Source organism: Urocampus carinirostris, chromosome 13 (genome assembly GCF_059441175.1).
Source record: "Urocampus carinirostris isolate Australia breed hairy pipefish chromosome 13, RoL_Ucar_1.0, whole genome shotgun sequence".
In the NCBI taxonomy this organism is placed as follows: domain Eukaryota; kingdom Metazoa; phylum Chordata; class Actinopteri; order Syngnathiformes; family Syngnathidae; genus Urocampus; species Urocampus carinirostris.
In genome coordinates this window covers 7512241-7536008 of record NC_142361.1, presented here as the reverse complement: position 1 = coordinate 7536008, position 23768 = coordinate 7512241, and the positions used below count along the sequence as shown (strand labels likewise).

Sequence of the window (23768 nt, the reverse complement as noted above, 5' to 3'; positions counted from 1 at the left end):
CCACTGCTTGACTTCTAAACTGTTTATCATAATACAATTAAGCCTGCACAGGCAGTCCGTCTCTTTAAGAGCACTCAAGGGGTGCTTTAGAAGCAATTCCCAGAAGAAGGCTAACCATAATGGGAAAATGGCATTTTTCATGAGCTAAGAGGAGAACACTGGACATGATTTTGAGGTCATGACCGTGGCAACCGAAATAAGACAACAGAAGACACTGTCCTCTAACCAGATACTGTATTTAGGACAGTTTAGACAATATGGCTTACAGTTGAAGATGACAATCTAAAGAAAATCTTAGTTACTTGTGCTAATCTTAGCTAAAGTTATCGGTAGAAATTGACTTTATTGTGAAAGGGAATAGTACAGTAACCTATCCTCAATTTGTAATTGACTGAGCTGGTGTTGTAAATGACATTTGGCAGGTTTGAGTGACGTTTTTATTTTTTTTCCTCTGTTCCTGGAACTTTTGTTTTTGTTCTTGTTAGCTGTCGTCATATTGGTTATAATACAAAACTCAATCTTCTTCTACACGTTTTTTAATTTCTTTTCACGTGTAGAATTTTCAAGCCTTCTAGATGGATCTCACAGTCTTATTTCTTTTTACACTTATCCATGTGTCTAAAATCGCAAAACTGTAGAATTTGTGTTTAAAAAGATCCAGGTTATTCTTGATTTGATTAAAATTGAAGCAATGGATATCTCAGCATCATTCTAGTTTGAGATACAAAAGGCATTTTAGTTTTAATTAGCTCAGGAGGTGGAGCGCTCGTCTTGGGATCAAGAGGTTGCAGGTTCGATTCCTGGCTTTTCTGTGTTACAGTGGCTTGCAAAACTATTTGGCCCCCTTGAACTTTGTGACCTTTTGCCACATTCCAGACTTCAAACATAAAGGTATAAAACTAATTTCTCGTGAAGAATCAACAAATACGTGGGACACAATCATGAGGTGGAACACACTTTATTGGATATTTTAAACTTTTTTAACAAATAAAAAACGAAAAAGTGGGTGTGCAAAATTATTCAGCCCCATTGAGTTCATACTTTGTAGCGCCACCTTTTGGTGCGATTGCAGCTGCAAGTCGCTTGGGGTATGTCTCTATCAGTTTTGCACATCGAGAAACTGATATTTTTGCCCATTCCTCCTTACAAAACAGCTCGAGCTCAGTGAGGTTGGATGGAAAGTGTTTGTGTACAGAAGTTTTCAGTTTTTTCCACAGATTCTCAATTGGATTGAGGTCTGGACTTTGACTTGGCCATTCTAACACCTTCATATGGTTGTGGTGAACCATTCCATTTTAGCTTTTGCTTTATGTTTTGGATCATTGTCTTGTTGGAAGACAAATCTCCGTCCCAGTCTCAGGTGTTTTGCGGACTCCATCAGGTTTTCTTCCAAAATGTTTCTGTATATGGCTCCATCCATCTTCCCATACATTTTAACCATCTTCCCTGTCTCTGCTGAAGAAAAGCAGGCCCAAACCATAATTCTAGCTTTGCTGCTTCATCTATCTATCTATCTATCTATCTATCTATCTATCTATCTATCTATCTATCTATCTATCTATCTATCTATCTATCTATCTATCTATCTATCTATCTATCTATCTATCTATCTATCTATCTATCTATCTATCTATCTATCTATCTATCTATCTATCTATCTATCTATCTATCTATCTATCTATCTATCTATCTATCTATCTATCTATCTATCTATCTATCTATCTATCTATCTATTTATCTATCTATCTATATATGGACGCTGGCATGATTTTGAAAAATGTACTTTATTTATACATCCATTCAATTCTTTAAACAGGTGATTGTACATAAAGTATCAATACTGATTTACCATGAGAGTGCATGAAATTACTTGTCTCCTCATGTTACTTTTTTTCTGGTTTACATTGTAGAATTTTAAGCACAATGTCAGTATTTTTACTTATTGTAGTAAGCAGTGAAGATTAAAAAAGAAAAAAAAAAGAAAATCCCCAAGGACTTCTCCAGGCTTATAAGAAAATCCAATAGACTCAAATCTCCTTATGTCACCCTTAACCTTATAGGAGACGATACAACAGTTTGTTTACAATCGCGGGATATAATAGCAACAAAAAGCCCTCATTTTATTCATGCATTTCTTTTAGAATTTGCATGGCAAGTCTGTTACCCAAAGCCCCTGATTGTAAAGTTGTAATACTTCATTTTTAAGAGAACACTATTGATTTAAATAACAATCAAACCACATGGATTACATGATTTATGCTTTATCAACTTGTAAGTTTAGCATTTTGTGCTTGTATTACAATACTTAACATTCCCTTTGACATTTACATGTTTGGCTGCCATCTTGTTACTACAGAAGCTTGAATAAGAATCTTAGAACTAAGTTTTTAGCACTTAAAGGCCATTTACGTTTCTGCATATAATAGTTGTCACTTAGTGATTCAGGAACACCGATCTTTTGTCCCACTCGTTTTCTTCTCTAGTCACACATATTAGCGACTTGGCTGCATGATATGGTTTCTGCTAGCAGCTATTGTTATTGTTACCTGCTACGTCTAAATAAAGCTTGCTTCATCTTTCAGTTCCACTTGCCTGCTACAGCTGCTCATGCAAGCGTACGTCACTGAAATCAGGTAACCGACGCTTTATTAATTCTGGTTTACTTTTGCAATATTGTAGTAGTCTTTTTAATAGCTTCTCCCGCTAGCCTCTAAAGTTAGCCATTTCCACCCGCTCTGACCAACTCCAGCTATTGGGTTTTTTAAGTCGCTCCAGGTGTATCAAGCTTGCTGTGCCCTGTTGTTTCTTGTGGGGATTCATTTCCTGTCACTCACTACATGTCACAATCCTGCAGTCAAGTTCCCGTTTCTTTGTAGGTTTCCTCTCTTCTATTCCTCTAGACGTTACCTTATTTAGTCACTCATTTCCAGATTCAATTTTCCTCCTCACAACTGTGGTCACTTGATTTGATTCCCCTCCTATAGCAAGTCTCCCTCAGCGCTATTTAAACACTCAGTCTTACTGGCTCTGTATTAGTTTGTGGCCTTCCACGTCACGTCCCAAGCACTCTTGCCTTTTGTGATTTAAGTGTACTTTGCCTTCCCTTCAGGTTCACGAGTACCGCCTAACAAACTCCTTGACTGTTGCCCTGGGTATTTGGACTCACTGGAACACCAACCCCTCACAATTGTTACCTCACTACTTAACTTTCTGAGAACCGAACCCTGCCAGAATAAAAGACCACCCCTATTGTACTTACAGTATCTGTGTTTCTTCATGTTGCTTCCGCGCCACCCTGACAGGGTAAAAACTAGGATTCATATTTGCTATGCAAGAAATATAGAAGTAGGCCTGAAAAATTTTGCAAAGATGTATCCTTCGGGCTTACTCAGTGTCCTTTTCAAATGCACATGCTTAAGCTGCATTCAAAGCTTCGTTGACCTACAGTGGCGACTGATTATACAATGTCACTTTAAAATATGAAGATAATATACATAACATACTAAAATAGGTATTGCATTACAGTGGCAACTTGATTTAAAAGTTTAAATTGTTCGATACAAGTTAAGTTATGTATCAAGTACATTTTCTAAGATCTAATCCCAATGCCATAATTATATTTGTTGTTTAGACTCTAATATTAATTTGTGCCTTTAGTGGGTGTGGCATATTTTAGAACCGGAAGTCATGTTAATATTTTAGTCTCGGTGTGAGTTAGCGGCCTGCAGCAATTCCATACCAGTATTTTTATCATTTGACCCAGTAAATGAATCTCAGTTTCAAGATAAGGAAAAAAAACAACACCTAACAAGCAAAATCATTGGCTGCTCTCTGCCCAGTCTGGAGGACATGGCCAGTTTGCGATACCGCAAAAGAGCCAACAACATTATAAAGGACTGCCCATTGATCTACTGCTCTCTGGTAGGCGATACAGGTCCCTTAAAACAAGGACTGACATGCTCAAAGGCTATCACCATCCTAAACAAGTACACAAGGCGGAGACAAATGTATATCTTAGCAGTTGCACTGAAAATGGGTAATCATCTTATTTATCAAATTATTTGGAAAGTGTGTAGCTGCTAAATGATATTGCACTATTTTCATTGCACTATTGTTACAATGCGCTTATTTTTCTTAGTACAGTACATTGTCATGATGCACTTACGACTTGTTACCAATGTTCACTATGTTAACAACGACAATAAAGACAATTTAAAGATTCTAAACTCATGTCATGGTGCCACTGTATATTACATAATGAAAAAAAGGGAACCTAGGGAATGAATGGTGGGTGAAAATACTGCCTTTAGTGTTTGTATGTGCAAACAATCTCTGGCGCTCTTAGCAGACGACACACGTCTTCGACTTGCCGCCCTCATCTCCCTGCTCGCCACCTTCCAGTCTTTTCTTCTCGTCCTCCACGGCTTTTATTTTGGCCTCGTGGACGTCAGCGAGCGCTTTCCACTCGCTGCGGTTGTTGTTCAAACCCGTGAACATGGGAGAGATCTCCACATGGAAGCGAGAGAATTCCTGCAAGAGATAAAATCACAAAGACAGGAGCATGGAGGAAGTCTATATTCAGTGTTGGGACTAACACATTAAGAAGGAATTTGTTCTTGGATTGCAATTACTCCACTTGGTAACGGGTACTGTAACATGTAACTGGTAAAATATACACTACTTACAATTACATTATTCTCTTATCGCTCTGTCACTACTTCACTCACGATGCATCAATGCAACAATATCACCAACAACTTTTTACATATACCTTCAAAAGACACCTGAGAACAGTTAAGGTCGAATTGTCTCAAGCAGGGTCAGTAAGTGTGCTGAATTTTGGTCCTTTTATTTATAAAACTATTTATATCCAATACACCAAGCCTGGAGAAAAAAAAAGAAGACGTCTTGGGCAAGACTTGTAGAAATTGTAGGAGTAAATCTTCTCGGTCTGAAGCCAAAATGGATCTGGAGTGTTCCAGCTAAATGTTGGTTTGCAACGCTTAGGATTGCATAAGACAGCCAAAGAAATATAAAGGCTATACTGATTCCACAGGTTGGCGTACACATTTTTCTCATTTATTTTATTATGTGGCCAATTTGAAGCAGTTTTAGGGGGTTTGGGGGATTCATATATATGGTAAGTTGTAACTGGATAGTTACTTTCAGAGTAACACAGTACTTTTAGCTGTCAGTAATCTGGGGGGGGGGGGGGGGGGGGGCAATATAAATACGTTTTAAACGAAGTAACTAGAAACTGCAAAAAAATGGGGTTCAGTAACACACCCAACACTGTCTATATTATGAAATAAATCCCGTTCCAAAAAATGTCAGCGCGATATCCCAAAAAGTTTGGCAAACCATTACCTTGTAGACAAAGGAGCAGACAAAATCGATAAAGCCACACTGCATCTTGGGTAGCTCTTCTGCGTGGTTCCTATCCATCATTGGCTGAGGAAGACAGTCAGCGTGTTAAAATCATATCAGTAATTTCACATACTGGTGGATCTAAGAGAAAGAGTAGTCACATGGGATTTTTGCCTCTTTTCAGTTCTAAGCCGTTTTATTTGGTTTGCAAACTAACAAATACGTTTGTTTATGAATCTGACCCAGGAGCACAATGTAAAGAACGCTTTTTTCCACATTTTCCTATTTTTCTTCGCTAGCAAAAATGAGGAAAAAAAAAGTAAAATAAGAAGACAGTAAAAAAGCAAAAGAGAAAAAATACTTATACTCATAGTGAACAAACTTTTCTGCCAAAGAAGTAAGAATTTATATTTGTAGTGTACACCATTGTCAGAAGTGTTTGCTTATTTAGTAGATGCTATTTATTTTAAAATGTTATACATTGTTTTTCTAGTAACAATAAAATATGTATATTTAGATAAAGAAGATAAAATCATTTTACTTGTCTCACAGAAGATTTTCCTAAATTTTTCATGTAGACATATCTATCTATGTATCTAGCTATGTATCTGTCCGTCCGCTTATCCACTCGTCTATCCATCCATTGATCCAGTGATCCATCCATTGATCCACCCATCCATTGATCCATCCATCCATCCATATTATAATAGCTAGCTAGCCAGGCATATAGCTAGATAGCTATCTATGTAACCAAACAATTGTGAAGCAATAGGGACACCAAGCTCTTACAATAGGTTGCTGATCAAGGACCGTCCTCTCCAAGTCTCCCTGCTCCCAGAACTCTGCTGCCACCATTAGAGCTACCTAAAATTGTGAAGATGTCATTTTAAATATGTTTGATTCAGTTTAGAAATGATCTTGGTTGTAGTGCAGCGTTAACCACACCTTACTCTGAACTTCCCAAGGCTTCGTAATGGCTGACAGATCACATGCTGTCATCATCATTGCCCTGTAGTTGAGTTAAACCAATAACATCATTGCTTATTAGGGGAGAAGCCAAACATATTTGGGGGGTCTGCTTTGAGTTTACATGATGATCTCCTTCCTGGTGGGGTTGTTGGAGACATAGCTGATTTTATCTTTCTCTTCTGGAATCCCCTCCATCGAGTCTACGATCTTTTGGAACATTGTTCTTTTCCTAGAGTTAAGGGAACCAGGACATTCATTTACAGAGATTGATCAAAAAAAAAGTAAATTCTGAACTACAAGTAACACATTTTGCCGGGATTAAGAAATTTGTTTGCTGTCAACAGGCACAGCAGGCAATATTAATTAACTTGGAGTCAACATATACGCAGGAGTGCGACAAAAAACATTTTCGAAACAAAACTCAATGTATGTGTTTACTGGCTAAAAACTTAATCTACTGTACTGACTAAAAAAGTCCGCAAACGAGTGTATTAATGGCGGCACAATGTGATTCTGTTAGAGACATTTCCCCATTGATTTTTCAAAATGTAAGAAGTGATCCTGAATTATGACATTTTTATGGCTGTTTGACACTGTGGCTTCAAATCCAGTGTGACTTGTACACAAATAAAGGTGATTCTCTTCTTTAAAGGTGCTGTACAGAATTTGGAACTTTCTTATGCAGTGCCGCCATCTCCTGGCTTGTGTCATCGTGTGTATGTATAAAACAAGCTCGAATAAACTTATCTTTTTTTTAAGGTTTTTGGGGTTTGGGAAAGTGTTTGGACTTTACCTGAAACAGCCCTTTTCTTAATTTCACCATTTTCACACTACACGGACAACATCCATATGACTCGGCCAAGGCTCAAACCAACGGCCTCCCAGTCTTGGGGCGGGCGCCCTACCCCAAGGCCACCGAGCTGGTGGGCATTGTTCACACACACTTAATAGAATAATATTCTACTCTCAACTTATGTAAGACCTCAAATGATGGATCTCTCCTTTAAATTGGCGCATGCAGTTTTTAATCAAATGCACTCTGTAGTCCGGAATTTACAGTGAACTGAATGCTACTCACTTAAAATAAAGGGCGAGGTCAGTGGCGATGATGCAAACTTCAAACAGATGCTGCACTGTTTCAAATTGCCGTTTTTGCAGGTTTTGGAAGATATTCAAGTTCTGTCATGGATAATGCAATTAATTAACTGACAGTCAGTTTTGATGTATGTTTTTTTTACTGTTTAGAGTCAATGTGCCCACCTCGTCTTCCATGAGGGTTTTGCTGTACTCCAGGTGATGTCGCTCCATGATAGAACTGCTATGAAGCTTAGCTAGAGGCGATAAGCTCCTACAAGACGAAACCATCCTCATAAAACAAGAGCGCAACAAAAACCGTAGCTGCACAATCTTACTTCGTCTGGTAGAGGTTGTTGGTCCCCCTGTGATCAATGTCATGGCAAAATCCGGATGCAACCATAGCAAATGCCTCAAGATCGGAATAATATTTTTTCAGGTTACCTGTCTGTTTTGCAAAATAAAAGAAAACATCTTTTCACAAAGATATCAAAAAGAGTGGACTGCTTGTGTTTGACTCACAAGCAGGAGGGTGAACATGGTTTGGCCCACGTTGAAGCCGTGCCTCCAGTTGTGGTAGGTGATGTCCCGGTAACCCCTGCGGACCGTGTACATCCAACGTGTCAGGATCTGCCCATACAAAAAACATACTTGATGATACAATTTTAAATACTGTAAAACAGGTGTCCGCAACCTTTTCTGTACCATAGACCGGTTTAATGTATGACAATATTCTCGGGGCCCCCGCCCAATAACATCATTAGTAATATTAATGAAAACAATAACAATAGTAAGCCAAAATCCTCTATGTAATCACCAGATCACTAGGAAAAGGGATTTGATTTTATCACATTATCACACTTATTTTACTAACAGCACCTGAGATGAATGTTAGAGAATGAAAAGAACATGAAGTTTTTTTGAAAGGTATAAATAAACACAAGAAAGCAAAATAAGGGAGGAGACCACTAGAGGTCTAGATGACATGGGAAAAGGCTTAAGATTTTATCTGATTATCACACTATTATCACTCACTGTACCACATTGCACCATGTGTTTTGGCTAATTTTTTTTGTGTAATACTAACGTTGTAAAATGTGGCATTGGGAGAAAAAAAATGAATCTAACGCCTTTTCCTTTGTCATACAATCCTGGCGGCTGAGTGGCTAGGAGTTGGCACTCTCATCTGCCCCGTTCTGGGTTTGATTCTGTTTGCATCCAATGCTGAGCAAATATGGTTAGTGATATTTATAGACTAATCATTGCTTTACTATTGAAAACCTCAGTTCAACATGCATCCAAACTTTTGAGTTTTTCGGGAGGGAAATGCACGTATGGATGACTAAATAAGAAAAATGTATTTTTTTTTGTGCAGGCCGTTACTAAAGACCCACAGCCTGCTGTCGGTAAAAGACATAATGTCATAACTTATAACTTAATTCAATCTGTATATAAGGTTACAATTATTTTCTTGTTTCAATAGAATAGTCTTTGTTGCCAACGGTATGTAAAATACAGTCCTGTACTGCTGTCTTTGTTTATTGAAGTTGTAAAGATTTAAATTTTTTGCAGTGTATGTTAAGTACATACGTTAAAAACATAGGTTTTTAGATATTTTAAGACAACTAATTCGTAAAACAAGCATAATTATCTTATCTAGCAAATCATAGGTAAAATACTTAAAAAAAAAAAATCTCACAGGTGCCAGGTGCGAGCCTTTTGTTTACATTTTCTTATTTTACGAGAAAAATGAAATAAAATAACTTAAAATAGGAAAAATGATCATGATATAGAGTGTATCACTTATTTTATGTGACTACAAAATCAATTTTAAATATCCTATAATTTGAAAAAATGCACTTAAAATCAGAAAGAATTACTGACTTGCAAATAGGGTAATAGTTTCTGTTTTGTGTTGGAATAAAATTTTGTATTGGGAAAATATATCACATCATGAGAAGTGTCTTCTCCTTTTGAACAAATAGAATGAAACTTACAGGCGTTAATATAATTCAAAATGAGTGGGCCAGTGTTTCCCAAACGGTTTTGAGCCTAGGCACACATTTTTTAATTAAAAAACTCCCAAAGCACAAGGTCCATCAAGATTTATTCATTCCTGCCACCAGTTACATTTTGTTAAAAGGTTATATTATTTTATGGGCTAAATTGATGGAATAGTCTTTTTTATTAGTTGTGGTCACTGTGGCTTATCAAGTAATACAGGATATTGATTTAGGTTAATAATCTTTCTGTAACTTTAGATTATACACTATTTTAACTTATTTTTCCAGGGTTACCTTTGTGTGTGTTTTTTTAAATATAAAAATGACAAAAATATCATTTAAAATAAGAAAAGACGTAGCACATCTGCCAGTGGAACAAACAATGTTTTACTCCATTAATTGCGTTATTGTAAACAAAAGAAATTTACAAATACATTTCTCTGTACTATCTTATGAGCAGATCTATCAGAGATAGATCTTTTGATACAGCACTTTGAGTGAAAGGTTCTTTACAAATATACTTTGATTTTATGTAAGAAGAAAAAAACCACATTCCGCTGCCACCTACTGATATGTATGAATGTTACTGTTACTTGGCTGATCAATGGACGAAAGCCAAATGACCAATGGTGTGCTTTTTTGCAAATAGCTAGTGGAAACTCATTTGATAGTTAATTGGCACCTAAAATAATTCTTTCTTTTTTCTAGAAGTTGTTTTTTGTGAACTTCAACTGGAAATAGCAGATAACTGTCAAGAAAGCGGCTGCAAACCTCTGCAGGGACTTTAAACTTCTCAACCACCCCAAGTTCGAAGAAGCAGCGGATGCCGCACTTTATGAGCTCGAACTCCGACAGTGGGAAGTCACTGAAGCTGAATTCACGTAGATCCACTGTCTTGCATTCGGGAATGTTGGCTCTCTGGACGAATTGGATACATATTGACATCAGCCAAAAAACACAGTCGGTTTGAGATATTTTTAGCGTGTTACGGTACCCACTAGTAATTTGTACATCTCCTTCTGGTCACAGTCTTCAGGTGCAGAACCAAACTTTTCTTCAGTGTTCTAAAGACGTCACAAATATCTATCATTCATAAAATACTGTATTTTCCAGACTATAAGGTGGACCTAAAAAACAAAAATTGGCAAGAAATTGGAACATGCAGCTTAGAACTTGGTGCGCCTTTTATACGGGTAAAATTGGAAAGGCATACCGGTTTATCAAATTTTCCAAATGTTCGCAATTATTGATCAGTTGAGAAAAATCGCAGGCCATAATTGCATAAAAACGGTGCCAATGGGGTTCGAACCCATATAGTGCCAAATTTCAACCACCAGGCCACTAGCCTAGATTAGATTTATTTCATTGGTTCTCTTAGGTAAATTTACTTCCACAGACTGTACCGGGGGAAAACAACAGACATTACATTACACAAAATACCCCAGCAAAATGCCAAACATACATGACAATGGGGCACTAAGGGCAGATTGCTTGAATGGGTCAGTGGGGCCTTGTAATGGCAGAGGGGATCAGGCTTTTCCTGAAGAGTGTCATTGTCCAGCATGGCACATTTCATTAAGAATCACCACACCTGCAGCCGATTTCCCAAACCTGCCACTCATTAGGGACTTCACATAAATGTACAACACTGACCATCATATTTGTCAAATCGTTGTGCTTCGAGCCGTCCCTGCCTGCCCACGTTTTTACTCCTTGCTGCCTGTGTCCTGCTCCCAAAAGACTTCCTTTCTTCCAGTTTTTTCTCCAGTCCAAGGTTGACACAGACTGTGTTTTCTGTTTTGAACACGTCTTTTCTTTCTCCCTGCGCGGAGCACTCATTTAATTCCCCCTTTTTTCCCAATTAAACAGTCAATGATTCCAGTGTGCCCCTATCAAGGGGAGCCCTTCTAAATCTTATTGTTCTGTATCTGCGCCCTGACGGTAGCAGGAAAAAGTATCGGTGTAGAGCAGGGGTCAGCAACCTTTTCGGTGTGGAGTGCCACTTTCAAATTTCCTTGTAAATTAGTGTGCCACACCAATAACTCACACAATTTTTTTTTAATATCCGAAAGAGCTGTAATTTTACACCAGTCCGAATATACAACATAGATATACATTGAAATAGTATAACTGACCAATTTATATTCCACTATTTTTGTTCATCAATAAACTAAAAAATGAATGTGAGCAACATGTCGAGAGGCCTGTAGACATCCATGACTTCAGCTTTTTACCACAAAAATCAACCTAAATCAACCATTCTTCATCAACAATGAACTACAATCAAAAAACAATTGATATGGACAGCTACCATACCATTCATCAAGGAAATCTTATTGCAGAAAATATCAAAACTTGAAATAACAGCAACAAGGCAGAAGGCTACTTGAATACCTACAGGAATACCAGCTGATTTTGGTCTCAGATATAAATGATTTTCTGTGCTTTTCTATGTATGCAGTGAGCAATGTGATAACTTGCTTCAGTGGTGGTGTTTTTACCAGTGACAAAGGTTTTTAGGATCTGTGTTTGTTTGCCGTACCTGGACACAGCGCGTTTTAATGTCTACGCCTTGAATTCATGTTTCATCTCGTAATGACGTTTAACACTTGATGTGCGAGGTACAGTACAGGACGATGGTTTGAAGATTGCTTTTGTAATAATAATAATAATAATAATAATAATAATAATTTCCTTATATTGTCATTCTGTGTAACAATGTACACAGAACGAAATGTCGATTGCACCTCACCCGTTGTAGCGAGCCGATGCAGCCGCAGCCAACAGAGGGCGCCGCCGACCACTTTTTAAGTCTTAGGAATGACTCGGCCGGGGCGCGAACCACCGACCTCCCAGTCTCAAAGCGGGCGCCTTACCATCTAGGCTACTGAGCTGGTACAATAGTAACAGGAGGTGAGTGGCATTTATATTCATCTTAATTTATTATTTAACTATTTTAGTACCAGATTTGAGTTGGAGAAAACAGAAAGGGATTAAAAATCAGTAAAAAAATTTGTTTCACTTTTTCTCGTCTGAAACTAAGCTTTGTAAGTGACAAACGGTGAGCAGGTGCGGTCCTGATTAAAATAATTTATTGATCTTTCAGGACCACTTCATGTCATCTCCATTGTCGTATTTGGTACTAAAAATAATGTGATGATGAGATAAAACCTAATGCCTTTTTGTATACCATTTGTATCCCAAGTGGTCTAGTGGATTAGATACGCTGATGTCCCGACTGTGATTTGAATTTGAATCCTGTTGTACCACCAATGTTTTGCAAATGTGATATATTTCAACTGCTCAATTAATGCAAAAATAGAGTACATGTGCCTTATAATCCGGTGCGCTTTGTATATGAAAAATATGTCACAAAACACACATTTTTGGGGATGCACCTTCTAATCCAGCGCACTTTAGAGTGCGGAAAATATGGTAAGTTGTCTACCCACTGCTGAGTTTGGAGTCTTACCAAAATGGTCTGCACGTCATTTAGCGTAGCCTTGGTTTGGTACATGAGCATTTCCTGCGACACATCTTTACTCCACTCGGTCCTGTTGAGTTTGTCATAAGTGTCGCTGTTTAGAGTAGACCAGCCCAAGAACTGGGTCAGAGCCTACGCAGACACACAGGATTAAAAATAAATAAATTGTACGCTTTTGAAGTCATTTTACATATTCTGCTTACTTCAGTAATTTGTTCGTCGTTTTCGTCAAAGGGTTTACCATCTTTCCTGTTAAAAAAGGTGGCCACGCCCACAATTTCTTCCTTTTTATTGACGATGGGGAGGGAGAGAACATTCTTGATCTTCCAGCCGCTCTCATCCACAGCTTCTTTCTGTCAGTTCAAATCCGCAGTCAGTATTTTGCTACTGTCGGTCTGTCACGTAATTTTATCTTTAATTCTGACATAAGTTAGCAGAGTATTACATACAGGTAAGTAGTTTGAGTATGGCAATTATATGACGAAGTAATTGGATTATTCACTTTGTGATTAGTCAGAAAAAAATATCTTTTCAAAGCAAAGTAAAATCATTTTTATATTTGATAAAAGATATGATTAAGTTTATTTAGAGATAAATTAAGGAAATAGTTGGTGGTGCCTACAACAATACTTTTTAGAATGAAACAATACAACAATAAATTTTAGAATGAAACAATGCTTTAGTTTGAAAAATACTTCATTGGTTATCAAACTATGTTAATAGTGTGACATGAAGTCGATAAGCTTATTCTGTTTTTAATATTGGACATATGCAACAGATGCCACTTCATTATTTTGACTTTTAATACCTCACTGTTCGTTTTTTTGACTACTATGCACGGTTTCCATCATTGTCACAATCAGCCAATAATGTTGCTGTTCTTTTATTCCCATACACTTTAGCGCTGATCTACTTTTTGTGCGCTAGGAGATTTCATTTAATCAAAGGACTCCAGGTTGAAATATCTTATCTGATGCTCTCTTCTCTGTTCTTGTTGCAAGTTCAAAATGTAGTGATGTCTTCTCTTCTTATTTTGAATTTCTACTAAACTATAAATTATCATCAGTGTATATAAAATTGGTCATTTATTTAAGGATGTTTGTATTATTGTTTTCTAGAAAAAATGTCACCATTTATCAATTATTATTAATTATTTAAAAGCAATCAACGAATTTCAAGTTTATTTGTATAGCCCTTAATCACAAGAAGTCTCAAAGGGCCATCCTCAACCGGGGTAAAATATTGTCTCACCTGAAATGCAAAATATTCATCTCCCGTGGCATTCATCATGTTGCAAATCTGAAATTTAAACAAATAGATGAACAGATTTTTAAACAAAATGTTTTTATTTAGACATAAATAGTGAAGTTAAAATAAGTGGATCGTACAAATCCATTCTCAGCCACGTAGGATGGCAGTCCGCTCACAAGGGCCCAGTGATCTGCAGGGGGGCCACTAAGTAAAGTACATAAGACATAATTGAAACATCACAATACGGTGAAAAAGCAATGAAAATGAAATATTTTCATGCAGAAACATTTTACTTTAATTATGTATTAAAATCATGTACACTAGAATCCAGTTTTCCACGGATGATGGATACATTTGTGAAATATTCACACTATGTAGGTCATCATTTCTGTGCACCTGAAATTTCAGCTAAAAAAAAAAAGTACTTACGGGATTACTTTAATTTCCTCCTTATCTTCTAGTAGATAGTCAATTATCTTGTAGAAGTTGATTTCCTGATAAACAGAGTTGTTGGTTGTGTCAACATTTGTATGTAATGGAGAAACACTGTTGTTTGGAGGACATATGACAACAATTAGTGTGCCCTGGTAAATTTACATTGTGATGAATGAACACATAGTGACATCCACTCTTTTATCTCAATGAGGCAGGCCTCCAAATTTCCACAGTTTAGTGTGGGAGATTCCTCCAACGGAAGATATAGTTGAGTGTCGTCTGCGTAGCAGTGGAAGCTGATATTGTACTTGCGAATAATATCACCTAATGGAAGCATGTAAATGCTGAAAAGAAGGGGGCCAAGCACTGAACCCTGCGGAACACCACAGGTAACATTAAAGGGCTCAGATGTCATTTCGCCATATTTAACACAGTGCGTCCTATCTGAGAGGTAGGATCTGAACCACGAGAGGACGGTTCCTGAGAGACCAATCCATTTTTCCAACCGTTCTAGTAGGAAATTGTGGTGCACTGTGTCAAAAGCAGGACTAAGATCCAGCAGCAGCAAAAGTGATGAAGCGCCAGAATCCATTGCCAGTAGGAGATCATTTGTTACCTTGATCAGAGCTGTCTCAGTAGAGTGGTTAGCCCTGAATCCTGATTGCATAGATTCAAAAAGGTTATTCTCGGATATGAAATCATTCAGCTGCTGTGCCACTACTTTTTCAAGTACTTTAGAACGGAAAGGTAGGTTTGACACAGGTCTATAATTACTTAAGATTTCTGGATCAAGGTTGGGTCGTTTCAGTGTGGGTTTAATAACGGCGGACTTAAAAGCTGCTGGAACTACACCTGAGGAGAGTGATATGTTTATAATATTTAGAACTGAAGGTCCAAGGACGCCAAAAAGACATTTAATAAGTGAACCTGGGAGTGGGTCGAACTGGCAAGTTGTCGGTTTGGCCGCGTTCACCACCTGTTTGAGATCATCAAGTGACAGTTCACTAAAACTGGACAATTTCCCTGGACAGCCACCCTGTCGTGCATCTGCAGATTTCAGCCCTTTAATATGTGTGGTATTAATAATGTCTTTAGCAATTTCTTCCTGTATTCATTGAATCTTCTTAGTAAAGAAGACCATTAAGTCATGAGCAGAGTGCGTCGAACTGTCTGCGATAGTCTGTTGCCTTGTAAGCGATGCTACAGTGTCAAAAAAAGGACTTTGGGATTGTTCTTTTGAGACGCAATCACCGTCGAAATGTAGGCCGATTTTGCAGAGGCAAGGGCCGCTTTATACTTTAACAATCTGTCACACCAGGTTTGATGGAATACCTCAAGCTTTGTAGCGCGCCATCTTCTTTCCAATTTCCAGCATTCTTGTTTAAGGGTTCTAGTTTCATCAGTAAACCAAGGCGTGCGTCTTTTAGGACGTGATTTTAGCTTTATGGGCGCTATTGAATCCAGGACACTAGTCAGGGTAGTATTGGACTCATTCATGAGTGAGTCAATCGAGCCATTGTATGAAGGAAAGGACGCAACTGCTCCAGGAAGGAGTTCAAAGAGCTCAGAAACTGTGCCAGTGCTTATATTGCGTCCGCTAAATCCTTCAGCTTTTTTAACACTACATTTAGCTAGCACCTCAAATGTAACTAAATAATGATCCGGGATAACGGTAGTACACGGTATCACCATAATGTTTGAGGTTAAAACTCCTCGAGTCAGAACCAAGTCTAGCGTGTTTCCATCATTATGGGTTGGCAAATCAACCAGTTGATTAAAACCAAATGCATCAATTAGAGACCGAAACGCAATAGTAAGTGAACTGAGTGGGGAGTTTATATGAATGTTAAAGTCCCCCATAATTATAATTTTGTCTGCATAGGTTACTAGTTCAGACAAAAGTTCAGCAAATTCGTCTAAGAAAGTTGTGTATGGCCCAGGTGCGCGATAGATAGTTATTACATAAATTGACAATAGAGAGGACAGCATCACAAGAGCCTCAAACGCCTTGTAATTATTAGAGGTACGAGGCCTAGATGGTAGGGCGCCCGCTTTGAGACTGGGAGGTCGCTGGTTCGCGCCTCGGCCGAGTCATACCTAAGACTTATAACATTGGTAAAATGGCGGCGCCCTCTGTTGGCTGCGGCTGCATCGGCTCGCTACAACGGGTCAGGTGTATCGACATTTCGTTCTGTGTACATTGTTACAAAGAATGACAATACAAAGGAAATTATTATTATTATTATTATTATTAAATTTGAGCGATTTTTCAGAAATGAGCGCGACACCGCCACCCTTTTTCAACGTGCGTGCTACATGGCTATTCGCGTAGTCTGGGGGTGAAGCATAATTTAGCGCTAAATACTCATCCGGGCGTAACCAAGTTTTACAAAGACCAATACAGTTACGTTTATAATCACGAATAATGTTATCAACAAGTAAAGCTTTAGGAGCAAGTGATCTAATATTTAAAAGACCAAATTTTAGCTTTGCTGAATCATTTGACTTAGCTGAAGTCTTTGTAGTCATTGTAGAGATCGTCACAAGATTTTGCCGTTGGGGCGTTCGTGAGCGTTGAGTTTAAAGCGTCGGTTGTCCGGCGAGGAATGAATGGTGGAATCAGTCACATCCTCGCGTCCTTCTTGCTCCTTCGACTTCGCACGCTTCACACATCTATCCGCACGGCAACCACGCTTCTGTTTTCTGTCTTTACGTGTCATCGTTCATTAGGAGGAATAGTTGTCCACAAGGATGCCGGATCTCTTTGAAGTTCGCTCGGTATATCATAGGCGGTATAAAAAGTGCGCGAAAAGTCGAAATTTAGACGCCCACCGAACCGAATAAGTTCGTCCCTATTGTAAGTATTTTTGGCCACGCATGTGTCCAAAAAAGAAAGCAAAAAAGACAAGAGAACGGCAATAAATAGAAGATTAGCTGGAGAGCAACTAGCCGCAGCATCCATGCGCGCCGCCATGTTGCAATGATTTGCTTAAAAGAAAAGAATTAAGAAAAAAAGCTCCATTTCAAGAAGTTAGATCGGGAGCGCCATAACATCTCTCTAGTCCACAGGTGTCAAACAGGCAGCCCGCGGGCCATATCAGGCCCGCTAAGGGATTGAATCCGGCCCGCGAGAAAACACTCAGTGAAGCGCAAGAGAAAAACAAGCTGCAAGTTGAAAAATGTCAACTTGATGTTGCCAAAGCCAGGTGCCTTTCACAAAGACACTGTACTTGTATTTATTTTTCTCTCTCTTTTCCACCCCTTTTCTCCCACTCTGTCTCTGTCTCTTTCACTCTCTGTGTCTCTTTTTCTCTTACTTTGTTGCTCTTTGTCTCTTTCTCTCTCTGTGTCTTTTAACCTCTTTTGCTCTAACTTCCTTTTTTCCTTTCTCTTTTTTCTCTCTCTCTTCATACCCCTCGCGCTTTCTTTTCTCTTTTTTCTCCTTCTGTCTTTCTATTTCTCTTTGGCTTTTTTTCTTCCTCTCCCTTTCTTTGTCCCGCCCTCTCTCACGACTTTTTATCTTTTGTTTCTCACACTCTCTCCCTCTTTTTCTTTCTTTGTCCCGCCCTCTCTCCTTTTCCCTCCCTCTTTCTCTTATTTCTTTAGCTCCCTTTTTCTTTCTCTTTAATCTACTACTCCGGCCCCCAAAAGAATGTTTGTTCTATCGTGTGGCCCCGAGTTAAAATGAGTTTGACACCCCTGCTCCAGTCACACTTCCTCGGCATAACTGACCATTATAAGGCAATTGTGCAAGGGAGTTAACCCATTTTATGTGTTTATGTAGTGTGTTATGGAAAGTAAATTACAACAGAGGGCGTCGAGAAAAAATAAAATCCCATAAGCAAGAGAGGTAGTTGTGGGGAATAAATGAAGAATAAACAAGAGTTAAGCGCAGTACTCTTATTTCTTGTTTAAGATAAACCCTACAGCCTATTAATGTAACCAGGTCCAATGTTGCTGCTTTGAGGTGACATCCATAAAAAGCAAAAAGTAGCCAAAGAAAAAAGAAAGTAAGTAAGAAAGAAAGCAAGGCAGAAAGAAATACATTCAAAAAGAAACATGGAAATAATTAAAGACAAACAATGATGAAATATAATAGGATTGGGGCTTACTCTTCCATCAGGTGTTTTGGGACCTTTGTACGGCTCTTGCTCCCCAAGTTTGATGGCCCACTCGTCAAAACATTCCTAGTGGTAAAAAAATAAACAAAAACAAGAACTCTCAACATGAAGGTGTAAATTATGAAAGTAAAAAACATGTTTGTATCCCTCACTTTGTCCTTGGTCATGTCGAGGAGGCCCACCGAGTATCTCTCACACTTGATGAAAGTCCTGACTGTGTACAGGGCTTTGTGGAACTGCCTCTCAATGTCCGTCAGCTCCTCAAACACCTTGCTAGCTGACCACAGCAGCACCTAAGGCCAGCGTACGTGTATGCCATTTATTATATATTTCGTCTGTTGCTGACTGGCCGGTGAGATTTTGAATCAGTATACCTGGCTTCTCCTAGACTCCACATCCCACATGTAAGCTGTGTGTGCTCTGAGGGCTACCACAGATGCAAAGTTGACATATTTATTGAATAGCTGCAAAAAAACATAAAAATGTATTATAACCATTGTTAAGATTTGGTACGCCAACTTCCTCCAGATGATCCCACCTGGGTTTAGAACTGGGCACAAGTCACCACACAACTGTACCTTATCATCCTGGCCCTTAATAGGTACATTTGACAGCACATGTCGTCGGGTCATTGTCATTCCCACTGTCATCGCTACCTCAGATTTGGATTTTGTTTCCTTTTTCTGGTTTGGACATTTGTTAAGTAGTTAAGTGCCTGTTTGTTTTTTACTTCCTTCATTGCATCTCCATTATAGTTGAATCTTTATTTCTGGTTTAGATCGTGTTGGTTTTGGTTTTGTTCGGACCTTTTGTTGTTTTGTGACAACTTGTTTGTTTTTTTACTTTGTACCACCTCTTGTTTTTAAATACCATCCATCTCTGAACAGCCCTGCCTCAGTTCCTGCCTCCTCCCTTATGGGTCAACCCACGAAAACCCAAGAGGTATACTCCAATTAGAACGGAAGAGTTCATATTAATGAGACTGATGTCTGAGCTCTTCTGCTCTTGGTGGATTTTAAAACAGATTATGACTATGAAATTAAGTGTACAGGTCAGCAGCCGTAAGCACTTGCAGTGACCTTTTTATTACCTGTAAAGTGAGATTAGTATGCTAAATTTACGCTTGCGTTTGTAACGCTGATGCTAACACGTGAGTCATTTCACACCTGCACGTCCTCATGAGAGAAAACGTCAGGCCTTAACAGGAAGTTCTGTTCTTATCCCTTTTTACTATTGATTCCTTTTTGCTTAAACATCGATACTTTTTCAACTTTGAAATAAATCAAGTGCAACAAATCAATAAAAAAGTATTGTCATTTACACGTCCCCCCGAAATAGAAAAATGTCTCCTGATTTACCTTTCACAAAAATAAATACTTTTTTAATAGATTGTTTTTTTGGGGGACAGCAATAACACATGATCATTATGTGCCGTTAACCTGAACATGACAATAGTGATGCATGATTGTGCTTTTGAATGCTGCTTTTCTATGACAAATACTGATTAAAGAAGCTGACAAACCCTTTAATTTAACTAAATATATTTACATACATATTGAAATGCTTAATTCCCGTCATATGCCTTTTACACTTTATGACAACGAAGCACTTTAAATGGACTATACCAGCATGAAGCCCTTTCTCCACATACCGGCTGGATTTGCAAAACGTTTAATAAAATATTTTCTGATCCTTTCCCAACCAAACTGGCCTCGTGGCCAACAATGTGGCAATCGAAACCAAATACGCCAGCAGACTACACTAATGGCAAATGTATTTTATGTTTTTTACTTCACTAATCTAAGATTTGACATAAAGTTTTAAATGCAGGTCACCAATTGGATGATTGCTGGAAATAACTTCCCATTGATTGATCATTGTGATTGTGATTTTTATAGATAATTTGAAAATCTAGTTAAGATTTAAATCAAGTGTTTTATTTGGTAGTATCTGTCTTTTAACTGGTTTTGAGAAGCTTTTTGGAATTTGAAACTTTTTCTGATGCCATATTTTGGCTCGCGTCATCATTGAAGCCTCTGTCAAACTCCTTAGTCTGAGCGTGTAAGTATGTGTATTACTCAGTCGCGCTTGGATAAATATTTGGATAAATTTATGTTTTCATCTTTTTTTTAGGTTTGGGTTGGTGTTTGGACTGTACTTGAAACAGTCCTTTCCTTACTTTCACCATGTTAATGCAACACTAACAAAAACTGCGTTGATGAGCATGGTCATTCACCAACTACCCTCCTACCACCACCATTTTAAGGTCTGGACAGGGTAGTTAAAAGCAGATAGACACGGTGGAAAAACAATCATAAGGGCATTATTAACACATAGCTAATAGCGAAAATATTCTACCGTTAACTTTTTAAGGACACTTCAAATAACTCACCCCAGCTTTAATTAATAATCTTATCAATTAATAGCTTATGCAGTCGCTCAGGGCCCTAATTTGGAGGAGGAAGCTTTTGTGGTTGACTGAGCTATTTTAGCCCACTTTATATAATAATCTAGTAACAACATGAGAATGACATTGTAACAACATGGTAATAACACAAAAGTTTTAATTTCAGAAAAAAACGTTAATCTGATCGCCATTTTGACTTCTCAGGAACAAAGTAGCTCTCAGTTTTGAAAATGTTTGTGACCCCTAAGTTAGAACTTATTTTAAGATAACATTTCTAACCCTAACCCCTGTTTTGAATTGCATTGCATCTCTTGCATGGCAATTAATCATCGGACACTCACCTCCTGATCACTCTTTGAGAACGCATCAGCTCCTTGCTTGTTGAGCGCCATGACAACACCGATGGGATCCTTTCCACTCAAGATGGGCGCGGTCAACATGCATTTGGTAGTGTATTTTGTCTGCTTGTCCACAAAGTCAGAAAAATGTGAGTCCTAGAAGAAAATGTAAAGAAGTCCGAAATCAAACACTGAATTGATCATGTAGTAAATACTTTTCTCTGATGAGCTAGCCTACCTGCTTCACGTTTGTGATATTCTGAGGCTTCTTTGAGTGTGCCGTCCACCCAACGATCCCCATGTCTGTGGGGAAAACAATCTCCACGTTGGGGTTGACCAGGTTATTCTTAAAGGGGGAGTTGTGTGTGACATCAAAGAGGACGGTGGACAGCTCTGGCGTGCCGTTGCGGCCCCGGTAACAGAAGTAGCTGCAGCGGTCCGCTTGGATGAGAAAAGCAATCCTCTGAAGAATTTTGTGCAAGGCTTTTTCCAGGGGCTCAGTGCCTTGCATCTCTTTGACCAGGTCAAAGATGAATTGGGCCTCCTGGACTGTGGTTGATTCATTGAAGGAAGACGGGTCTTGGACCTGGACCTTCTGGTCAAAGGCGGCGGCGATGACATCTGCATTGACCTTTTGGTCGTAGTACTTCTTAGCAAACTCAGGGTTGTTGTCGAGAAACTTCTCCACAGTGTCTTTGTCTCCCATTTTGTTTTTTTAAAGCCTCAGTCCAAAGATTCTTCTAGATATGACAGTACAACTTTGCAACTAAAGTGTGATCCACCTCCCACTATCTCCCCGTACCTCCCTAACCTGTGAACAGAAGGCAACCAGTACTTACTGGTTAAGGGGATCCCGGCGCATGCTTATGAGTGTGACGCAAGCGTCATAAAGCCCATGAGCTTTCTTAGCGAGCAAATCCATCCACTTGACTTTCGACTGGAAGAAAATCCCCTTTTGGATAGTGGTAGGTAAGTTATGGCATCAACAGAATGCCATCCTGGTATCCTCAGAGTTCATACACCCCTTTCATGGCCAAATTAAGGACTTTAGAAAGCCAATTTTCTAATTTCTCCAGTACCAGTTAAACAAAAAATTTACCAGGAAGAAATACTACCATAATTCTTTACATGGCCCACTAATGAAGGTCCATAATCGATACATCATTCTTACATTAATACAAATTCCATAATTTCTTAGTGCCCTGTCTCGGGGTAGCATGTAGAAAATTATTAGCAAAAAAAAAGTAAAGTTAAGTCACTAGTAAGTTTATAGCTAATCTCCTGGAATTACATTTCATATAACTGGAGAGAGCTGACTCTCCCATTGTAAAAAGTTTTAACTTCTATTCTGCATTCTTTGCAGCAGGCGGCGAGTGAATTAGTTTAATGTTCTAGCCATATTTTGTATTGTCCGTTTTCTAGCCATCCGTCATTAAAACAGCATTTTAATGACGGATGGCTAGAAAACACGTAGGGGGCGATGATGACACACATTAGAATGCCATATAGACTAATGTCAGCTGCTGTGAATCATAAGGGAAGAAAAATGCAATGGCAAAGCAAAGCATATAATAACTAACAAACACAACGCTGCACCTATTTACTCATAGCAAGACAGACCATGTACAATACAGCAAAAAAATTAGCAATCTAGATAACATATTCGTCTTTTACTCGTGACCGAGATGATCAGATCTCTGTCACTCCGCACTGAAAACACCCCAACACCCCCTCCCTCAGCACCAAGGTAAGTGCTTATACAAAACTCACATTTTATTTTGTTAATATCTTATTACTGTATTTTTTTTGTTTTATTATTTTTTCAAATGTGTTTTTAGTGATCAGGAATTTGTTTTTTATGTGTTTATGGTTCACTCGGGTGCTTTTGGGAAGACGTGAGTGGACCAATACGTTTTTAATTACTTCATCCCAGGAAATTTGCTGGTTGCGTGAGCAATTCGAGCCATGAGCACAATCCTGGAACAAATAAGCACGTATAAAGAGGTACCATTGTATAGTGTGTAAATTCATAAAACTAAAATTATTGGAAGATTGCAATATTTGGAAAAATAGTATTATTACAACAACATTCTGTGTAACAAAGCAGCTGAGGCTAACAGCAGGATCATGTTACCGTCATGTGATCCTACTGGCATAGCATAATATTGTTTACTGCATGTCAAGGAAAAAAATCACTAATTTATGGGAGGGTTAACCATTGCAGTGGCTAAATATTCTCACATTATTCCAAACTGCACTAAATCAGCCAGAGACTGTATAACACCGCAAGTACAAGTTCCTTTTTTTAACATGTGGGAT

The 23768-nt window shown here is 38.4% G+C and overlaps 1 protein-coding gene and 1 long non-coding RNA gene across 2 annotated transcripts in view; one reads left to right on the top strand and one right to left on the bottom strand.

Moving 5' to 3' along the window:
- LOC148353627 (uncharacterized) overlaps nucleotides 1-3276 on the top strand; it is a 48765-nt gene extending 45489 nt beyond the window's left edge. Inside the window, exons 3-4 of the long non-coding RNA XR_015852397.1 lie at nucleotides 2583-2633; nucleotides 3110-3276. This is a non-coding gene — a long non-coding RNA (uncharacterized LOC148353627). The remainder of the gene's footprint in view (nucleotides 1-2582; nucleotides 2634-3109) is intronic.
- Nucleotides 1904-22170, bottom strand: LOC148353626 (cone cGMP-specific 3',5'-cyclic phosphodiesterase subunit alpha'-like). Its single transcript, XM_088350789.1, has 21 exons — nucleotides 21688-22170; nucleotides 21453-21605; nucleotides 19079-19168; nucleotides 18857-18997; nucleotides 18696-18770; nucleotides 14578-14642; nucleotides 14286-14352; nucleotides 14149-14196; nucleotides 13101-13250; nucleotides 12886-13029; nucleotides 10412-10477; nucleotides 10185-10331; nucleotides 7933-8040; nucleotides 7749-7858; nucleotides 7597-7684; nucleotides 7415-7515; nucleotides 6458-6565; nucleotides 6313-6376; nucleotides 6157-6231; nucleotides 5368-5451; nucleotides 1904-4530 (listed from the first exon to the last, which is right to left on the bottom strand). Exons 1-21 carry the CDS (start codon nucleotides 22153-22155, stop codon nucleotides 4342-4344), a joined length of 2541 nt encoding a protein of 846 aa, XP_088206915.1. The 5' UTR covers nucleotides 22156-22170; the 3' UTR covers nucleotides 1904-4341.
- Between the last annotated feature and the right edge of the window lie 1598 nt (nucleotides 22171-23768).